The 21138-nt window shown below is 40.3% G+C and overlaps 1 protein-coding gene across 2 annotated transcripts in view; it reads left to right on the forward strand.

The window, feature by feature from the left end:
- Positions 1–21138, forward strand: part of TANGO6 (transport and golgi organization 6 homolog) — a 191304-nt gene that overhangs the window by 70695 nt on the left and 99471 nt on the right. For both annotated transcript variants that reach the window (XM_045076223.1, XM_045076224.1), the window contains exons 12-14: positions 1066–1200; positions 8983–9492; positions 12285–12342. In XM_045076223.1, the coding sequence (XP_044932158.1) occupies positions 1066–1200; positions 8983–9492; positions 12285–12342 (703 nt within the window). The remainder of the gene's footprint in view (positions 1–1065; positions 1201–8982; positions 9493–12284; positions 12343–21138) is intronic.

The raw sequence follows: 21138 nt of genomic DNA on the forward strand, positions 1-21138 counted from the left end.
TGGTCAGAAAGTATCAAGTCATTTTTCATTTTAATTTCCTGGCAAAATTCAATAAAAGTCAAGGATGTTAGATTAGTATATTAAAACATTTGGGAAAATATCAGTGAGGTTTCTCCTTTATTGACTGCATGGCCTTAACGAGCTCACAGATTCTCCAAAAATGAGGATGCGGGTGCCTGGCTGGTGTAGTTGGTCAAGCATGCAACTCTTGATCATGGGGTCCTGAGTTTGAGCCCCACATTGGGAGTAGAGTTTACTTAAAAAAAAAAAAAAAGAGGGGGCACTTTTGTGGCTTAGTCTGTTCAGCATGTGCCTTCGGCTTAGGTCAGGATCCCAGGGTCCTGGGATCGAGTCCTGCGTCAGGCTCCCTGTCCACTGGGGATTTTGCTTCTCTCTGCCCCTCTCCTTCCACAGTTTCCCCACTTGTGCTCTCTCTCAAATAAATAAACTCTTAAAAAAAAAAAAAGTGAAGGGCGCCTGGGTGGCTCAGTGGGTTAAGCCTCTGCCTTCAGCTCAGGTCATGATCCCAGGGTCCTGGGATCAAGCCCCGCATCGGGCTCTCTGCTCAGTGGGGAGCCTGCTTCCCCCACCCTCTGCCTGCCTCTCTGCCTACTTGTGATCTCTGTCCATCAAATAAATAAATAAAATATTTTGGGGGCACCTGGGTGGCTCAGTGGGTTAAATCTCAGTGGGGAGCCTGCTTCCTCCTCCCTCTCTCTCTGCCTGCCTCTCTGCCTACTTGTGATCTCTGTCTGTCAAATAAAATAAATAAAATCTCTAAAAATAAATAAATAAATAAATAAATAAATAAATAAATAAATAAAATATTTTTTAAAAAATGTGAGGACAGGAACATTGACCTCCTAGAGTTGACACGATACGTCAGTGATACTGGGCACTTAGAACACTGAGCACAGGACACTGAGCACCGTGCCTGTTCTTGCAGGGTCTTGCCTTCATGATGTTGATGAGGAAGACGGTGAGGATGTAGACCTGACATGTGAAGAGAACTTCGACATTCTTTTTCTTAGTCCTCACCAATTCTAAATTCCGTTTCTGTCTCAGGTTGTGGACTTCGTAGCAGCCACGCTGCAGCGAGCGTGTGCAAGCCTGGCCCACCAGACACAGAGCACCGTGGAGTCGCAGACACTGAGCATGTCCATGGGGCTGGTGGCCGTCATGCTGGGAGGAGCGGTTCAGGTGAGTGGCAGACAGGAGCCAAGGTTGGATGGAGGGGGAAGAGAAGAGAGAAACGTGTTGCTTCCCTTCTCACCGTGTGAGAAATCAGAGTGGGCGTTGCACTTAGGAGAACGAGGATAAACAAGTCAGGTTGTTAATGAGAATTCTCGCCGAAGTAGAGGACAAGAAAATTGTACCATTTCTACCTTATCACCTGCCTAGACTATCAGAAGGGCGGGACTCTCTGTGACCTGGCACAAGCCTCGTTTGAAAATATTCGGCACGGTGTTGTGCATCTCTGGAGAATACTAGCTTCTCTGTCCCTTAATAAAGGGGCTCTCCAGGGGCGCTGGGTGGCTCAGTGGGTTAAGCTGCTGCCTTCGGCTCAGGTCATGATCTCAGGGTCCTGGGATCGAGTCCCGCATCGGGCTCTCTGCTCAGCAGGGAGCCTGCTTCCCCCTCTCTCTCTGCCTGCCTCTCTGTCTACTGTGATCTCTCTCTGTCAAATTAATAAATAAAATCTTTAAAAAAAAATTAAAAAAATAAAATTAAAAAAATAATAATAATCAAGAGGCTCTCCACAGCTCAGCCCCTCTCCCTCCTGCTGTACTTGGGGGGAAACTTGTGTAAACTGCTGATTGCGTGGGACTCCACATGCGTCATGTTAAAGCCTTGTGTCCAGTGCATCTATTTTTTTTTTTAAGATTTATTTATTTTAGAGAGAGTGAGAGAGAGCACAAGTGAGGGGGCGGAGAGAGAGAGAGAGAGAATCTCAGGCAGATTCCACACTGAGCGCAGAACCTGACATAGGGCTCGATCCAAGGACCCTGAGACCATGACCTGAGCCAAAACCAAGAGGCAGGCACTGAACCAGCTGTGCCACCCAGGTGCCCCAAGTGCATGTACATTTTACATACTTAATTTATAATATTTAAATTCATTCACTCAAAAAATATTTGTTGCTTATTGCTATGTGCCTGCTGAGGGCCTGGGAATCCTGCCGTGGATGATGCAAACATGTTCCCTACCCTCATGCAGTTTATAGGCAGTGAGGAGCCAGACACTAAATGACTATTCAAAAAATATACTTAGAAGTGAATGCAGTGCCTGAAAAGAGAAGAGGAGGGTACCAGGAGAACTTAACATCTAACGTAGGCTGGAAAGGTTTCACGGAGGGGGTACCAGTTTAAGCTGAGACTTGAACGGTGAGTAGGGGTTTGGGGCTGTATATGTGGTGCAAGTGGAGGCAACTCTTTCAGTCAGACAAAGGCTGGGAAGCAGGAAAGAGTTCAGTATCCTTAAATACTGGGATATAAGTGTAGCTGAACTGTAGAGACCAAGGGTCAGAGCCGTGCTGGACAAGAAGGGAGGGGGCTGTGCACACGCACATGTGTGTGTGCGTGTGTGTTAGGAAACTGAGAAAACAGAATAAGCTTAGTGCAAGTATAATAAAATCTGACCCCAAATCAGACTGGTCATAACTCTTAGCAATGAGAGGGGAGCCCTCTGGGAATGGATTTTTTAACTTGAAAATTCAAATCTGATACTGATTTGTGATATATTAGAATTTGCCTCCTTTTAGCCTGTCCTTAAGACAAAAAATAATTTTATTTGGGCCTATTGTAAGGTGAAGCCCATTTCTTGGTTGATTTACTCAGTACTTCAGATTTATATTTTCCAAGTAGTTTGAACAAATCATTTTTAGTTCTGTTTCTCAAGTCCTATTATATCCCTGCTGTTAGAATTACCAAGGAGGGATTCACCATCGGAATAGTTTTTCTTAGGTTGTGTTGTTATTGGATTTAGTTGGCCTGACTGGTTTTTGTTTTTCTGGTTGAGTGTTAAGAATAGTTTTGTTTCCATAAGTTGAGGGTTTTTGTGCTTTTCCCTTATTTAACACTTAGAATTTTATGTCACATCCGAAATGGAAAAGGGAACACAGATATTTCTATTTCCCTTTCTAGAGGCCCGTTGTTGGGGGACTGGCAATATAAATTAGTCATGTTTTGAGATAGATTCACCTGACTGATACAGTGTACATCCCTTACCTGGCCCTGCCCTTCCATGAGCCATCCTGACTCACTGATTACATCCTGGATTCTTCTGACTTTGCATTTAGTTAAGTGAACTTAAACACGTTACCCCTTTACTTTTGCCCTAGATCTTGGGTTTTTTTTTTTTTTTCCTCTTTTATCCATGAATTCATAAGGGGCTTCTATAGTAATGCTGGGTTTTCTGTTTTTGTATTAGGGAAAAAAGTCATGATTCTTAATTATGTTTTCTGACAGTCACTGTCAGGCAAAGGCTTTTGCTTCAGAGTCTAGATTTTATTATACCTACCTCCGATTAGAGTTCATCGTTTTAGCTAATGAAACAGAATCTAACAGCATTTAAACCTTTCTTTCCTTTCCAATTTGTGTAATTAAGTTGATTATTAGAACATAGTGTCTGGGAAGAGGAGTTAATTTGGAGAAAGCCTAGGTCTAGGATTGCTAACTAGACAAGTGTTATTCCAAACTCATTTTCTAAATTTCACACTTGGTCATCAGTAACTTTCCTGTCCCTTTAGGAAGCAGTTTCTTTTTTTTTTTTTTAAGATTTTATTTATTTATTTGACAGGCAGAGATTACAAGTAGACAAAGAGGCAGGCACGGGGGTGGGGGGGGTGGAGGGTTGGGAGGGTTGGGGAAAGCAGGCTCCCTGCTGAGCAGAGAGCCCGATGTAGGGCTCTATCCCATGACCTGAGCCAAAGGCAGAGACTTTAACCCGCTGAGCCACCCAGGCGCCCCAGGAAACAGTTTCTTAATGTTGTTCCAGGGTCCATCAGGTCCCCTAAAGCACTGCTGCATGGAGCTGATCTGAGCTTGAGGCTTAGGGTGGTGGGACTGGGACTTGAACCCAAATCTTGAGATCTCATACTACGTTTTCTGAGAGTATCATAGAGTGAACTCATTCAAGAAATATTTATTATGTGCCTCTCTGTCCTCATGGAGTTTACCTTCTAGTGGCTATAATTAAGCCAGTGAATTCTTTTTTTTTTTTTAAAGATTATTTATTTATTTATTTGACAGAGAGATTACATGTAGGCAGAGAGGCAGGCAGAGAGAGAGAGGAGGAAGCAGGCTCTCTGCTGAACAGAGAACCCGATGTGGGACTCGATCCCAGGACTCTGGGATCATGACCCGAGCTGAAGGTAGCGGCTTAAACCACTGAGCCACCCAGGCGCCCAAGCCAGTGAATTCTTAATTAAAAAAAAAAAAAAGATTCACCTTTCCGTATCTCATGTGTTGCTCATTATAAAACAGGCTGTACTGCATGCTGACTTAGAACCAAAACAAAAATACCACTTGTAAATAAGTTCATGACATTATAAATAAGAACTGGACATGTAAACTACTCAGCTAAATATCTGAAGAAACATAGATGATACAAAGAAATGAGAACACAAAGAATAAACATAAGTAATTCTTGGAACTAGGAATTTTTAGGTCAGAATTTTATTCCTAGAAGAGATTCTTGGATTCTTCCAAAATCGTCATTCTCACTGGAGCAGGACAAAGCAGGATGAGAATTTGTATGCCCCATAGGTGAACTTTGCAAAGCCTCATGTAGGACTTTTTCAGTGGACACATGCCCTCCTCTGGCTGTCCGTTGGTTCTCGTATGTTTACCTCCGCTAGCAAGCTCCCTCCCACCACTCCCGACTCTCACTCCTATCCCTACCGGTCCAATCCCCAGTTCTTTAATTTGAAAACTTGCAGAATTTCAGAACTCCCCATCTAACTGGTTCATGCCTGACACCCTGAAGGAAATCATAGACGTAGGCTGACATAGCCCTGCTCATTCCACTCCTGAAGTATTCCAGAGACTCTGGAAGAAACACAGCCAGATAAAGGAAATCTGTCACTCGCTTGAGGGCTTCAGGCCTCAGGGCCTTCTATACAGAATTCTGAAGTCTGCATATGAGATCTGTGCTGAGAAGCAGTGACAAGACTAGAAATGAAGGCTATATGGTTAATTCTCAATTTTGATATGGTCCTCGGTGACTCTTGAAAAATAAGAATTACTCAGTGGTTCCATTTTCTCATCTATCAATTAAATGAATATTACTTTATACCTCAAAAATTTTTTGAACATTTATGAACAAAATAGTTGGCACCTGTAGTCTTGGGATCTCCCTGATTATTCTCATAGTGGGAAATCTGTAGAATTGTGAAGCTGAAAGAATGCACAACTTTAATCTTAAGCCTTTTAAACTACTGGATTGAGAATCCATCTACTTGCCTAAGATGATTAGAGAAGTTACCCAATTGAATAAGAGGAATCCCACAATGACTAAGAAGTTTGAAAATTGGAAGAGAAGATGATTGGGTTTTTTATTATTAGACTATTTTTTAGAGCAGCTTTGGATGCACAGCAAAATTGAGCAGGAGGTACGACTTCCCACATACCTCCTGCCCCACAGAGCACAGCCTCCCCCGCTAGCAACATTCTGCACAGGAGTGGTACATTTATTACTATCAATGATTCTACTTTGACACATCATTATCACTCACAGTCTATAGTTTACATTATGGTTCACTCTTGGTATTGTGTACTCTGTGGGTTTTGACCAATGGTTAATGACATGTGTTTATCATTATAATATCACTCATAACAGTTTCACTGCCCTTAAAATTCTTTGTGCTCTGCCGATTCATCTCTCCCATCAAACCCTTGGCAACCACTGATTTTATTGTTTCCATAGTTTTGTCTTTTCCAGAATGTAGCTCAGCTGAGATCACATACTATGTAGCCTTCCCATACTAGCTGCTTTCACTTAGTAATATGCATTTAAGGTTCGTCCGTGTCTTTCAGGTTTGATAGCTCATTTGTTTTTAGTGCTGAATAATATTCCATGGTCTGGATGTACCACAATCTATTTATCCCTTCACCTACTAAAGGACATCTTGGTTGCCTCCAAGTTTTGGCAATTATGAATAAAGCTGCTATAAACATCTATGTGCAGGTTTTTGTATGGACATAAGTTTTCAAGTCATTTGGGTGAATACCAAGGAGCTCAGTTGCTGGAGCATATGGCGAGAGTATGTTTAGTTTTGTAAGAAACTGCCAAACTGTCTTGCAAAAGTGGCTGTACCATTTTGCGTTTCCACCAACAATGAATGAGAACTCCTCTTGCTTCACATCCTCACCAGCATGTGGTGTTGTCAGTGTTTTGGATTTTAGTCATTTTAAGAGGTGTGTAATCGGATCTTGGTTTAATTTGCGATTCTCTGATGACCTGCGATGTTGAGCCTCTCTTAGTGTCCTGTATATCTAATGTGTCTTCTTTGGTGAGGAGTCTCTTCAGGTCTTTTGCTCACTTGTAAATTGGGTTGTTTGTTTTCTTATTGTTGAGTTTTAAGAGTTCTTTGTGTATTTTGGATAACCATCCTTTATCAGATACGTCTTTTGCAAATATTTCCTCTTAGTCTGTAAGTCTTTCTCTTGACATTGTCTTTTGCAGAGTAAAAGCTTAAAATTTTTAAAATTTTAATAAAATCTAGTTTATCAGTTATTTCTTTCATGGATTTTTTCTTTGATATTTTTTCTAAAAAAGTCAGTGCCATACTCGAAGTCATCTAGATTTTCTCTTACGTTATCTTGCAAGAATTTTATAGTTTTGCATTTTACATGTAAGTCTGTGATCCATTTTGAGCTAATTTTTGTGATAGTGTAAAGTCTGTGTCTAAATTCATTTCTTGGCAGCTCTTTCTGCCTACGGATCTTGTCCCTGTGCTATAATAAAAACACCTTCTTGTACTGAAAAAAAAATTCATTTTTTTGCACATGAATGTCTAGTTGTTCAAGCACCACTTATTGAAAAGTCTGCCTTTTCTCCCTTTTGTTAACTTTGTTCTTTTGTTAGTACTATGCTGGAATCACTGAATTGCACACATGAAACTAATGTAACATCGTGTGTCAATTGTACTTCAGTTAAAAAAACTTAAAAGATCAATTGACTATATATAGGTTTCTTTCTGAATTCTCTATTTTGTTCCATTGGTCTATTTGTCTTTTTTTTTTTTTTTAAAGAATAAATTACTGTATACAGTTGAGATAAAAAGAGGCTATGCATTATAGCTTTAAGTAGATACTCCCATTTCAGATGCTTAAAGAAAAAACAAATGTCTATGATTACTATCTATTACTAAAATATCTTTCCCAGTTCCACAGATTCCTGATGAAATTGGTCCTTTTCTTGGATAACATATATTTTTATTCTGGACATGCATATTCTCTTCTTCCTTTAAGATAGGGTAATATTGGAATGGTCAGTTGTCGTACACTTAAAAATAGGTTAACATATGTTGCAAAGCTAGAAATTTTACTGTCTGTCCATTTTGCATACTGTCTGTCCAGTTCCTAATTATTTAAACAAAGAAATCTGAGGGACGCGTATGGTGAAATTCTCCAGGTACAAGCCTGACATGAACCTCAGGTTTTCATTTACTTGGAAGGGTGGTGGTGGGGGAAATAAACAGTTACAGTTCTGTGCATGTAGAGTTTAAATGAGAACATTATATAGGTCTCACAAAGATGGTTGGTTGGTTGGTTGGTTGGATAATGAAACAAGTGAGTGAGTAAGTAATGAATAATTTCACCTTGTTCTAAAAAGGATTTAAGATCTGCAGGGTTTTTAGATATCAGGGACTAATGAAGCCTCATATGATAATATTCCTAGTGTTTTCAAACAGAAAAGGATTATCATTGATTCTTGTTTCTCTACTGACTGCACATGTACTTTTCCTAGTAAGGCATGTGGCATTATAGCACAGAGCTTCTGGAGAGAATAAAACCTTACGTAATTTCACTCTCATTTCCTGGGAGAAATTCCCTCTTGCTAGTTACTGTCCCAATCCCTTCCAGACGTATGATGTCCTTGAGTGCTGACCAGCTACTTTAGAAAATGTTGTTAAGAGCTGTTTTATTTATTCAATCGCGACTGTATAGGGGATTAGGTAAGGGTGCAGACTCTGGAGCCAGACTTAATGAATTCATATCTTACCATCTTCCAGTTGTGTGAGCTCAGACATGTTACTTAACTCTTCTGTGTCTCAGTTTCCACCATTTATATAATGTAGATAGTAATTATAGCTAGGTCATAGGGATATGAATATGTGTGGGTTTTTTTGTTTATCATATTTTGTCTTAAAACATTTACATAGCAGTATATGTTGGACACTAAGTAATAGTGCTAATATTAACTCGCCTTTTTATAGTAAAAGGTACATAAAAGTGGAAAAAAACAATAGAATGAGAAAAAAGATAATAAAAATCAAAATATAATAATCTAGAAAAGAATTTCACCATCTGACTGGGTATTACAATCTGATAAGGTAAGAATAGCTGTACTAGATAAGTGTGTACAAAGGATGTAAACAAGCTGTTCACAGAAAAAGAAATCCAAGCAGCTAATAAACATGAAAGGATGCTTAACAGCCCTGGTAGGTAGTCTGGCTAATGAAAATTAAAACCATAAGATAACCATGTTTTTCCCACCAGGTTGTAAAAATTAAGTGTAATCATATTCATCACTGGTGTATTTTTAACTCAGAAAAGTACCTGCTCAGGGTATGTATTTAGTAAGTATTAGCTGTGTTTATTTAGCCATAGTTGCCGAGAGCTAGACTATGCTGATCACACCACGAATAAGATATGCTCCCTGCCCCTCTAACTCAGACTATCTGTTTCCCTGTGCTCACGCATTGTTAACATCTGTTATATTAATTTCGGTTTGGCATTTTTTCATTTCATCTTGTAGTTGAAGTCAAGTGATTTTGCTGTCCTGAAGCAGTTGCTGCCTTTGTTGGAGAAGGTCTCCAAGGTATACCCAGACCCTGTCATCCAGGAGCTCGCCATTGATCTCCGTATCACCATCTCTACCCATGGGGCCTTTTCCACCGAGGCTGTCAGTGTGGCTGCCCAGAGTACCCTGAACAAAAAGGATCCAGAAGGGAAGATAGAAGAGCAGCAACAAACCAGTCATAAAAGTTACAACGATGAGTCTCACCGCAAACAACAGCAAGGCCATGAGAAATCCAAACAAACGGGCCTGAAATCTAGTGCTCCACTCATTCCTCAGGAGGTCAGTGAGCCCAGAGCCACTACAAACCAGAAATCTGGAAGTGTAACCACAGACCAGCTCCAGGAGGTTCTTTTATCAGCTTATGATCCTCAGATTCCAACCCGGGCTGCTGCTCTGCGAACTCTTTCCTGCTGGATAGAGCAGAGAGAAGCAAAAGCCCTTGAGATGCAAGAGAAGCTTCTCAAGGTGAGTAGAACACAGGGGCAAAACACACGCACACAGAGTGGGGCAGCTTTCCAGGAGCCTTGACTGTGTATCGAACACTGCTCTGGACTACCCTGAGGGAAGTTATAATTGTTCTGATGAGTTAAGACTTAGACACAAGGAAGACTTAGATAACCACCTGAGACCACTCAGTTGAGCATGAACAGGGAAGAAAAGGGGATGGAACATCATGACCATATTTCCAAGAAGCCACCTGTTTGTTTGTTTTTTTATATATAAGATTTTTGTTTATTTATTTGACGGGGAATGAGAGAGAGAGAACACACAGAGGGGGAGTGAGAGGGAGAAGCAACTCTCTGCTGAACAGGGAGCTCGACGCTGGGCTCCATCCCAGGACCCTGAGATCATGACCTGAGCCAAAGGCAGATGCTTAACTGACTGAGCCACCCAGGCGCCCCTGTTTTTTCTGGGCCCCTTTTAAGAGGAGACTCATACAGAACTGGGCCTTCCCTTTCCCCCAAGCCTCCCTGCCTTCTCCCTCCATCACGGGGAAGAAGCTAATCTTTACATGGAAGATGTATGTGGGAGAAAATGTGTGTTGAGCTGAGGATCTTTTCCCTTTTGAGGGAGTTTGCCTGACCTTAATATGGGTTAGAGATTAAGAGCAAAGTGGCTGGGGGCACCTGAGTGGTTCAATCATGAAGCGTCTGCCTTCTGCTCAGGTCATGATCCCAGGGTCTTGACATGGAGCCCTGCATCAGGCTTCCTGCTCAGCAGGGAGTCTGCTTCTCCCTCTCCCACTCCCTCTGCTTGTGCTCCCTCTTGCTATCTCTCTCTCTATCAAATAAATAAATAAAATCTTAGGGGGGAAAAAAAAAGAGCAAGGTCTAGAGACTACTGATCAAATCCCAGATGAGTTTCTTGGACAAGTCATTTAAATTTTCCGAGCCTCAATTTCTACATCTGTAAAGTGAGGGTAATAACAATAGGGCAATAGGACCCACGTTATGGCTCCGTCGGTACAGAACTTTTGATCATGGGGTTGTGAGTTTGAACCCCGTATTAGGTGTAAAGATAACTTAAAAACAAAATCTTAAAAAAAAGAAGGATTTAAAATAAAATAGTCCATGTGCGGGCCGCTGGCTGGCTCAGTTGGTAGAGCAGGCAACTCTTGATCTCGGGGTTTTAAGGTTGAGCCCCACGTTAGGCATAGAACTTACTTAAAATAAATTAAAAAATAAAAATAAAAATAAAGTAAGAGACTTTAGAGGGAATGAATGCAGCCCTGCTGACACCATGGAGAAGAAAAAACAGTCTGTGTAAAGCACTAGTTCTAGTGATCAGCATATAATGAGGATCCGGTAATGGTTCAGTCATTATCATTATTATTATCATCTCTTTCGTACACTTTAGCTATTAGATGAAGAGTTATAATTCTGATTGAAAACATTTATCTTTACTCACTAAAGTATTAGAACCAAAAGTATAATAATAATAACTGCTGTTGGGGGCACTGGGTGGCACACAGTTAAGTGTCTGACTCTTGGTTTCAGCTCAGGTCATGATCTCAGCGTCGTGGGATAGAGCCCCGCATCCAGCTCTGTGCTCAGTGCAGAGTCTGCTTGAGTTTCTCTATCCCTTTCCCTTTTCCCTTCCCTGCCTCAAATAACTTAATAGTAATAATAATAAAAACAGCTGCTGTTTATTATTAGATCGTGTATCTTTTAGATATTATCTCCAGTCCTCATAACAGCTGCAATATTAGTATTATCCCCATTTTATAGATGAGCAAACCAAGGCCCAGAAATGTGCCAAGGATCTGCTGCCTTTGAAATATTGCTGAAAACATCAAAGTATATATCTCCTTTGAGCAGTCATCAAAAATATCCTCTTTATTCCTGTGGTCACTACCCTGGATTAAACTTCCTTCACTTACCTGGTCCCACCCCTTCCAACCTGGCCCTCTTTCTAGTTTCACTAATGTAGGCTCTCCCTAACATGCTGCGGATGTGGAGACTAGCAGCATCAACTTGCTATCAAGAATCACTATGCCAGCAAAGGATGCCTCCCTGTAAATGAAACAGATACCCCTTCCTCCCCCAGATACCAAGCAGGAGGCCCTTGAGTACATGGCCACCATCTTTCTCTGGCACTCATATTAGGGCCTAAACCTAACATGTCGCTATCATATTTTCTAGATAAACAGTACCTTCCGTAATTGACACACCCTGGTGTGTTCCTAAACTGTGAGATAATCTTTGGAAAATAATATGTACCTAAGGTCAATTGAAGTACCGAAATTTGCAAAGGTTTAAAAAAATAAATTAGAACACATTCTTATTCCAATAACATCTCTGTCTGTCACTTCTATTCCCATAAACTTTCTGAGTGCAAGATAAAAGGATCAAATTATAGCAAATATGCCATCGATTGGACCTAACTCCAAACATGGCATCTTGTGTGTCATGACTTGTAATGTATCTTAACACAGATGAGAATGTTGTCTACCATGGGCAGTAGTGGAGAAGATGTTGAGGATTTTTCTTCCAGATTTTGGTTTCCATGCCTACATCTGGTATATACTTAGCCACTTCAGGAAGTACCTCCCCTAAACGTGCCACCCTTCTTTAGCTATTATAAAAATGGGACTTCAACCATATATGCTGTTTTCCCTGTAAGATTGTGAAGTCAGACCAATGTCTAGCTAAGACAAACAAGAAGAAAAGCATTTATTCTTTTGAGGATGCTCTAAGGGGTCTCATATCTTGCTTGCTCTTTGTGAATCATATCACTATTCTCTTTTGTGGTTCCAGATATTCTTGGAGAACTTGGAGCATGAAGACACCTTTGTATATCTGTCTGCTATTCAGGGTAAGTTAGTCCTGGTTAAAGGACTTGGAGTCTGTGGACCAAATATTGTAGCATGTATGTTTGCACAAAATCTCTAAAGTCGTGGAACCACAAGGTCATTTTGCCATCTTCCTGCCCCCTAGCTATTTAAGTCATAATAATAATATTCCTGGATGGTTCCCTAAGGGTTCTCATAGAATTTCAGTGATAATGATGAGGAGGTCTTCATTATTCTTTTTTTTTTTTTTAAGATTTTATTTATTTATTTGACAGACAGAGATCACAAATAGGCAGTGAGGCAGGCAGAGAGAGAGAGGGAAACAGGCTCCATGTGGAGCAGAGAACCTGCTGCGGGGTTCGACCCCAGGACCCTGAGATCATGACCTGGGCCAAAGGCAGAGGCTCAACCCACTGAGCCACCCAGGCACCCCATTCATTATTCTTTAGATTAAAGTACATTTCTTCCCATTCAAGGAGGTAAAAAATGGCTCACACATGAATTCTCATTACCTTAACCATTTATGTACTTGACTACTGCTAGAATGCATCCTTGCTTTCTCTTTAAACTAAAAGAATCTCATAGTGGGGGCACCTGGTTGGCTCAGTTGGTCACGCGTCTGCCTTCGGCTCAGGTCATGATCCCTGAGTCCTAGGATAGAGCCCCACATTTGGCTCCCTGCTCAGCAGGAGCCTGCTTCTCCCTGTCCCACTGCCTGCTGCTCCCCTTGCTTTTGCTCTTTCTGTCAAATAAGTAAGTAAAATCTTAAAATAATAATAGTAATAATAAAAAAGCTCATAAAAGAATCTCATAGTATATAGAATTTTTTCATCAAAATGTTTTTTGCAATAATTGTATTTCTCTTTTGTGATTCTTTTTTCCCCATCTCCATTAATTTGTGGATTCCAAATATTTTTTTGAAGATTTTATTTATTTATTTTGAGAGAGAGAGAGAGAGAGAGCATGAATGAGCCAAAAGGTGGAAACAACACAGATACCCATCAGCTGATGAATGGGGAAACAAACTGTACTTTATCCATACAGTGGAATGTTATTCAGTCCTTACAAAAAGGAGATACTGAAACATGGTATGGAAGGGATGAACCTTGAAAAACATCGTAAGTGGAAGAAGCCAGTCACAGAAGACCACATATTATACCATTCCTTTATAAGAAACATGCAAAATAGGGAAATTATAAGAAATTATAAAGAAATATGCACAATAGGGAAATCTTTTTTTCCAGAATAGGGAAAGTTATAGAGACAGAAACTAAATAAGTAGTTGCCTAGGGCTGGTGGGAAAGGGGAGAGCATTGGGAGGTAATAGCTGAAGGGTAAGGCTTGGTTTTTGGGGTGATGAAAACATTCTGAAATTGACAGTAAGGATTATTGCACAACTCTGTCAGTATTGTAGGAACCATTGAATTGTATACTTTAAATTGGCAAATATTATGATATGTGAGTTAAATCTCAATAAACTATTACCAGAAAAATTAAAATTTAATAAAGGTGGGGAGGGGTAAAACTGTCAGAGCTTAAGAAAATATGATGATTAAATGTAATGTGGTAGATAGGATCCTGGAACAGAAAAAGGGCATTCAGGAAAAACAGAGAGAATCTGAGTAAATTATGGGCTTTAGCTGATAATAATATATCACTCTGAGTTCATTAATTGTGACAAAGGGACCACGCTAATGCAAAAGTTAATAATAGGGACAAATGGGTGTGGAATTTATGAGAACTCTCTGTGCTGTCTTCTCAGTAATTCTGTAAATCTAAAACTGTTCTATCGTAAAAAGTCTATAAAGGGAGGTTAATATTAAGATTAAATGAGTTAGTCACTTGAAAGTACCTAGCACAGGGGCACCTAGGGGCTCAGTCGGTCAAGTGTCCGACTCTTGATGTCAGCTCCGGGTGTGATCTCAGGGTCATGAGATCAAGCATGGCATTGCTCCACGCTCAGCATGGAGTCTGCTTGAAGTTCTCTCTCCCCCTCTCTGCCCTTCTCCCTGCTCGCACACACACACTGTCTCTCTCTCTTTCCCATGCAGAAATAAAATCTGCATGGAGCACTGTTTGCAGAAATAAAATCTGCATGGAGCATTGTTTATGTGGTGCATAAACAATGAATTCTGGAACACTGAAAAGAAATTTTAAAAATAAATAAAAATTTAAAAAAAGAAAGAGCTTAGCACATAATAAGTGTTCAAATAAGGTCAGCTGTTGTGAATGTAGTGTTGGCATCATCATTGTATCACTACTGCTTCTGCTGTTAGACTGCTAGGTAATATGGTGATACAGTAACTTCTCAGATCTGAAGTTTAAGTAGGCAGACTCTGTCAGTTAGTTATTGCTGTGTAACAAACCGCTCCAACACTCCATAGTTTAAACACCATCCTGTGTTACCACTCAGGCATCTGTAGATGGGGGTTCAGGGAGTTCCCCTGATGTAGGCTGGGTTTGGGCAGATGGCCGTGCTCCTCCCTGTGGCTCTGTGGGCCCGCTGCCGCATCTGCCGCACCTCTGCCTGGTCATCCCCAGCCCAGCGGCCCAACCAGGGCGTCTTGTGGTGATGGCAGAAGTGGAAGAGGTAAAGAATAAACTCAGGAGGCTTCTTCAGGCCTAAGCTTGGAACGAGCATCCTCTCACTTCTGCCTCATTCTCTTGGCTAACCTAAGTCAATGTGACCTAGCAAAAGTCATAAGGCAGGGATGTTTCCCTTGATGGGACAAACTGCCAGGACATAGAGCAAAGGGCATGAACTCAGGGAGAGGTGAAGAAGCGAAGCCAGTCATGTAGTCCTTCGCACTGATGTGTTCTATTTGTCTGCAAAAGGCAAGGTCTTCTGTGAGCCCAAGGCATGCTTAGATCTTAATCGGCTACTTAGTTCTTGGCGTAATTTGGGTATGCTCTGTACATGTTTAGTAGTTAAAGCTTAAGAGAGAGTGCAGAAGGCATAGCATATGGGGCTAAAGGCCAGAGCCTTGGAATTCATTCTTTATTCAGCAAACGTTTATTGTACACCTACTGTATACAAAACACTTAAACAGTGAGTTGTCCTGCCTATGTTAAGAAGCAAAAAGAAGATTCCTCAGAGGTGACAAAATGACCTCCCAGTAAAAGGACAAGTAGGTGAGAGCAGAAGCCAAAAGAGTAGAGGGTTTCAAGAGAGAAAGTAACTACCTGCGGGTGAATGGGCAAAGAGGCCTTGGATTGAGATAAATTAAACTTTTAGGGCTCAGGAAGTCACAGGACAATGAATGGTACTTATGGAAGCAAGATAAATCAATGAGGCAAGAACCTCAAATGTCTATAATTAAGAAGTCTTAGAAAATAACTTACCTGGTACTCTTCTCAAGAAACTGTCATACTGTTATAAGAAATTATTTCTTATTGATTAATTTTTTTTTAAGGACAGCGTTTTTGGAGAAGAGGAGGTATATGGTTCTCATGAGGCAACATTGGTGTCTGGAATAAGCTTCTTAGCTGATTAACTCATTGAGCTCATTAGCCTCTAGGGTCTGCTATAAAAATCACAACTGTTGGTTTTATGTTTGTTTTTAGTAATTTTAATAGGTGTGCTAATCAGTTAGTAGCTAATTTGGCGATGAAGAACATGGGAGGTAGAGGTGTAATTTCTGTTCTCAGCTCCCCACAATGGACAAGTTTGAATTAATTGATGTTTTGGTGTTTGTAACATGCACTTAAAGGCCAAGGCCTTAGGTGAATTTCCCATTAAGAAAGGAAAGAGCTGAATTTTCCCACCTGCATTGCCAATGTCATTTGCCCAGGCATAAAGCATGCCAGGAGCCAGGCCATTTGGACTTCCAGTCAGACAAGACCAGGCTACTTGGAAATGTTCTGCAGTACAAGGGGTATTGGGCTGTAGTTTGAGTAGCAATTAGTTGTGGGGGAGGGTGTGTGTGTGATGCGCATAATTGTGTTTAAAGTTTCTTTTTTTAGACTGTCTAAGTGTCTCCATGTGAAAATTACAACGTATCTTTTGCTTAATTTGTTGATAAGTTGGATTTCTTTTATCATTTCTCACCAACTTTGCAGTCTACCAGCAGAGCAGAGGGGAAGTAAATAAATTTGTTCACTCAACAGATACTTATCGATACCTGATGTAAGAATTTCTGGTGTGTGTATTATCTGTGCATCACAACAATCTGAGAACTAAATTCCCTAGGAGTTAAATTTTAGTTTTATGAAAGATGGTCTGCATCTACTTTTAGTCCTACTGAGAAAATGGTGGTTGATTTGGTTCTCACAGCAGCTGCTCCGAGGTGGGTACTCAGTAGCAAGTTCTTTTTTTTTTTTTTTTTTAGATTTTATTTATTTATTTGACAGACAGAGATCACAAGTAGGCAGAGAGGCAGGCAGAGAGAGAGAGAGAGAAGCAGGCTCCCTGCGGAGCAGAGAGCCGGATGCGGGGCTCGATCCCAGGACCCTGGGATCACAACATGAGCTGAAGACAGAGGCTTTAACCCACTGAGCCACCCAGGCGCCCCATAGTAGCAAGTTCTTTAGGCAGAGAATTATGTACCAAATTTCGGAGTTTGAGTTTCAAGTCAGAGTTCATAAATAGCAGACCTAATCTTAGATTGTGGCCATTAAGTGTCTCTCCTTTTTAGGTTATTCTTTTTTTTTTTATTATTCTTTGTTAAGCCATTATTATTGTTGCACAAATTAATGCATTTTCATTGTTCTAAAAAATTTAATTGACAGGGAAGTACATAAGATAAAAAGTAGGAGTTCTCCTTTCCAAAATAGGAGTTAAGATATGTCCTTAAGGGTCCCATAGTGTATATTAGATAGTTGAGGTATTTTTCACATTTCAGTTTTGAAATAGATGTTCAATAATGAATATGACAAATAAGTGATATTCTTTTAGTAAGATACTGTAGTCAGGTTATTTATCATACTGTAGATCTGCTCATGTATCCTCTCAGTCGTTTTAAATTATTTCAAGGACATTTTGAAAGCAATACCAGAGACTGATGCATTTCAGGGATCCAAGTGATCCCTGTCAGTCAGAAGGATCTTTGGAAAAAACTACCAGAGTCATTGAAAAAGTTAAAAAAAAACACACACACACAAAAAAACAAAAAAAACAAAACCAAAACCCAAAACCCTAGGCTCTGAGCCAAGCATGGGAGGTGAAAGTATACCCGTGTGTGTAGTGAGGACAACCTAGACGTCTTGACATGCCCTAACACATCTCACTAACTCTTCTACCCTTTCTCGCCAGAGAAGAATTTTCATTTCTGGTGAAAGAGCCAAGGGGAGGGGAAGGCAAAAGGCCCAGTAAGGGGAGGAAGGTGGATACAAGGTGAAATTGTTTTTACAGAGTTTCAAACTGAGCAGGATTGCAAGTCTTAACTTGTCAGAAGCTGAACTCCCTATCTCATGCTCAGATTTCTACCTCAAATAAAGTAAGTTGGGAAACCATTAGCTGAAAATAATTCTATCCCTTGAAGGACCATTTAATTGGATCTGGCATTGAAATTTGGAATGCAGTCTTGTGAAGTTTATCATCTCCATTTATGTCCTTGAAATGGGAAGATTACTTTTATGTCCTGACCTGGTTTTTGTACCACCTAATTAACAAATGAGCATTTAGTAAATGTCTCTCATAGATGCTGTCTCGGTAAATTCTTGAAGTGGTTCTAGGCAGAAAATTGTCCCTATTTTTAAAACTTTTTATTTGAAATATAATTTATACCTAAATTCCCTAATTTAAAATGTTCAATGTTTTTAGTGTATTTAAAGAGCTGTGCGGGGCGCCTGGGTGGCTCTGTGTTAAAGCCTCTGCCTTCGGCTCAGGTCATGATCCCATGGTCCTGGGATCAAGCCCCACATTGGGCTCTCTGCTCCACAGGGAGCCTGCTTCTTCCTCTCTCTCTGCCTGCCTCTCTGCCTACTTGTGATCTCTGTCTGTCAAATAAATAAAATCTTTAAAAAAATAAAATAAAATAAAGAGTTGTGCAATTATCACTACTATCTAATTTTAGAACTCTTTCATCATCTCAAAAAGAACCTCCATATCCAGTATTAGTGAATTTCCATTCCTACTACCCTCAGCCCTGGAAACCACTAAACTACTTTCTGTCTCAATGTGTTTGCCTATTTGAGATGTTACATGTGTATGGTCTTGTGTCTGGCTCCTTTCTCTTAGCATGTTTTTGGAGTTCCTCCATGTTAATTAAGCATGGATTAGTACTTAGTCCTTTTTATGGCTGAATAATGTCCCACTGTATAGATTAGCCACATTTTGTTTGCCCATTCATAAGTTGATGTCATATTTGGGTTGTTTTTGCTTTTATACTATTATGAATAACGCTCTTATGAACATTTATGTACAAGTCTTTGTACATATGTTTTCATTTCTCATGGGTTTATGCCTAGGATTAGAATTGCTGGGTCATATCCTAACTCTTTGTTTAACCTTTTGAGGAACTGCCGAACTGTTTTCCAAAGTGGCTGCCCCATTCTACTTTCCCATCAGCAATATAGGAGGGTTCCAGCGTTTCTACATCCTCACCAATACTTACTCTTGTCTTTTTTTTTTTTTAAGATTTTATTTATTTATTTGATAGAGATCACAAGTAGGCAGAGAGGCAGGCAGAGAGAGAGGAAGGGAAGCAGGTTCCCCGCTGAGCAGAGAGCCCTACGAGAGGCTCAATCCCAGGACCCTGAGATCACGACCTGAGCCAAAGGCAGAGGCTTTAACCCACTGAGCCACCCAGGCGCCCCTACTCTTGTCTTTTTCATTACAGCCGTCTTACTGGGTGAGCAGTGGTATCTCGCTGTGATTCTGACTTGCTTTTCCCTAATGACTGATGATGCTGAGCATCTTGTTTTGAGTTTGTTGCCCATGTCTTTATCTTCTTTGGAAAAATGTCTATTTAGATTCTTTGCTCATTTTTGATTTATATATTTTGTCTTTTTATTGAGTTGTAAGAGTTCTTTGTATATTCTGGAAACAGGTTCTTTATTCAGTATATGAATGGCAGAAAATATCCGTGGGTTGTCTTTTCTCTTACTAATGGTACATTTGAAACACAAAACTTCTTACTTTTTTTTTTAAACTTTCTACTTTTGATAAAGCCCAGCTTACCAGTTTTTCTCTTTATTGCTTACACTTCATTTCTAAGAAATCACTGCATAGCCCAAGCTAATGAAGATTTACTTATGTGATTTTCTTCCACGAGTTTTATAGTTTTCACAGTTACATTTAGGTCCATGATCCTCTGTGAGTTAGTTTGAAAGTGTGAAGAGATTCCCACATTATAGCTAAACATTCTGAGATTTAGATAGCCGTGGTATCTCGTGGTATCTTGTGGTATCGTGGTATTTTTCTTTTCTTTTTTTCTTTTAAGATTTTATTTATTTATTTGACAGAGAGAGAGAGAGAGCACAAGCAGGGGGAGCAGCAGGCAGAGGGAGAGGGAGAAGCAGGCTTCCTGCTGAGTAAGCCCAGGCCCCTGGGATCATGACTTGCACCAAAGCAGACAGGTGCTTTACCAACTGAGCCTCCCACGCGCCCCGGAAGTCTTTTTTCTGAGAGAACATACCAAGCAACTTGAACCCTTGTTCATGGCTTCCAAATCTTTTTTTCTCTCCAGTACACTTGGTTACTTCTTTAGAACTTCTGAAATAATGGTAGAAATTGACACTATTTTTGTGCTTTTAAGATTAAAAACAGATATTATGATTATGATTATCAATTTATTAAAATTGAATAATGCTGAATTATCTAGAAAGCTTTGACTCTGTCAACAGTCCTGAAATATAATAAAAGCAGATATGGTAATCCTTCTATAGATGAATAATTGACTTTGCTACAGTTGCAAAAGTCGGAAGGATGGTAGAGATCCATTCCATAGGGAGTCTCAGTCCACTGTTCCTCTTACTGCAGCCCTGGTGAAATATACACACACACACACATACATACACATGTGTGTGTACATATACATATATATGTGTACATACACACACATATGTGTGTATATATGTATCGCCTTCTTTCTCCCTCCAGTTACAGGTTGCATTTCAAAGCCCAGAACAGGGGCACCTGGGTGGCTCAGTGGGTTAAGGCCTCTCTGCCTTTGGCTCAGGTCATGATCCCAGGGTCCTGGGATCAAGTCCCGCATTGGGAGCCTGCTTCCTCCTCTCTCTCTGCCTACTTGTGACCTCTGTCTGTCAAACAAATTTAAAAAATCTTAATAAAAAAAAAAAGCCCAGAACACTTGAGTTTTATATTAGCCTCTTTTTTCAAATATCTGTCAAGTGCTTGTGCACTTTCTTCCTCTCTCTCTCTCTCTCTCTGTGAAGTGAATAAATAAAATGTTTAAAAAAGAAAAATATTTAGCAGTTTAGTACTTCTACCTGTAAGTAAAAGATTGAATTGAGTACTTGGAGATAAGTTATTTTCATTCCCCAAGATTGCCCTGGATAATTGTCATGTAAGAGACATGGTAGTAAATATTATAGACATTACCACTTGTTAAGTGCCAGTCCCAACAACCTTGCACGTTCCGTATTAGCCCTATTTTACAGATGAGGGAACTGAGACTCAAAGCAGTTAAAAACTTGCCCAAAGTAACATTGATACTAAGGGTCAGCATCAGAATCTGATTCTTAAATCTCTCTGGCTCTGAAGTTCATGCTCTTGCAGCAAGAAAGAGTAATCAGTCCCAGTGCACGCATTGCTCTTGTACTTTGGTATAAGGGCTGAGTTCCCAGGTGGTCTTAGGTACAGGAGAACTAGGCCTCCCTATGGGAAATGGTTTCACTATAAATCAGCCCTTTCTGTA

Source organism: Mustela putorius, unplaced genomic scaffold (genome assembly GCF_011764305.1).
Source record: "Mustela putorius furo isolate JIRA1106 unplaced genomic scaffold, ASM1176430v1.1 tig00000174_pilon_pilon_pilon, whole genome shotgun sequence".
NCBI classification, from domain to species: Eukaryota; Metazoa; Chordata; class Mammalia; order Carnivora; family Mustelidae; genus Mustela; species Mustela putorius.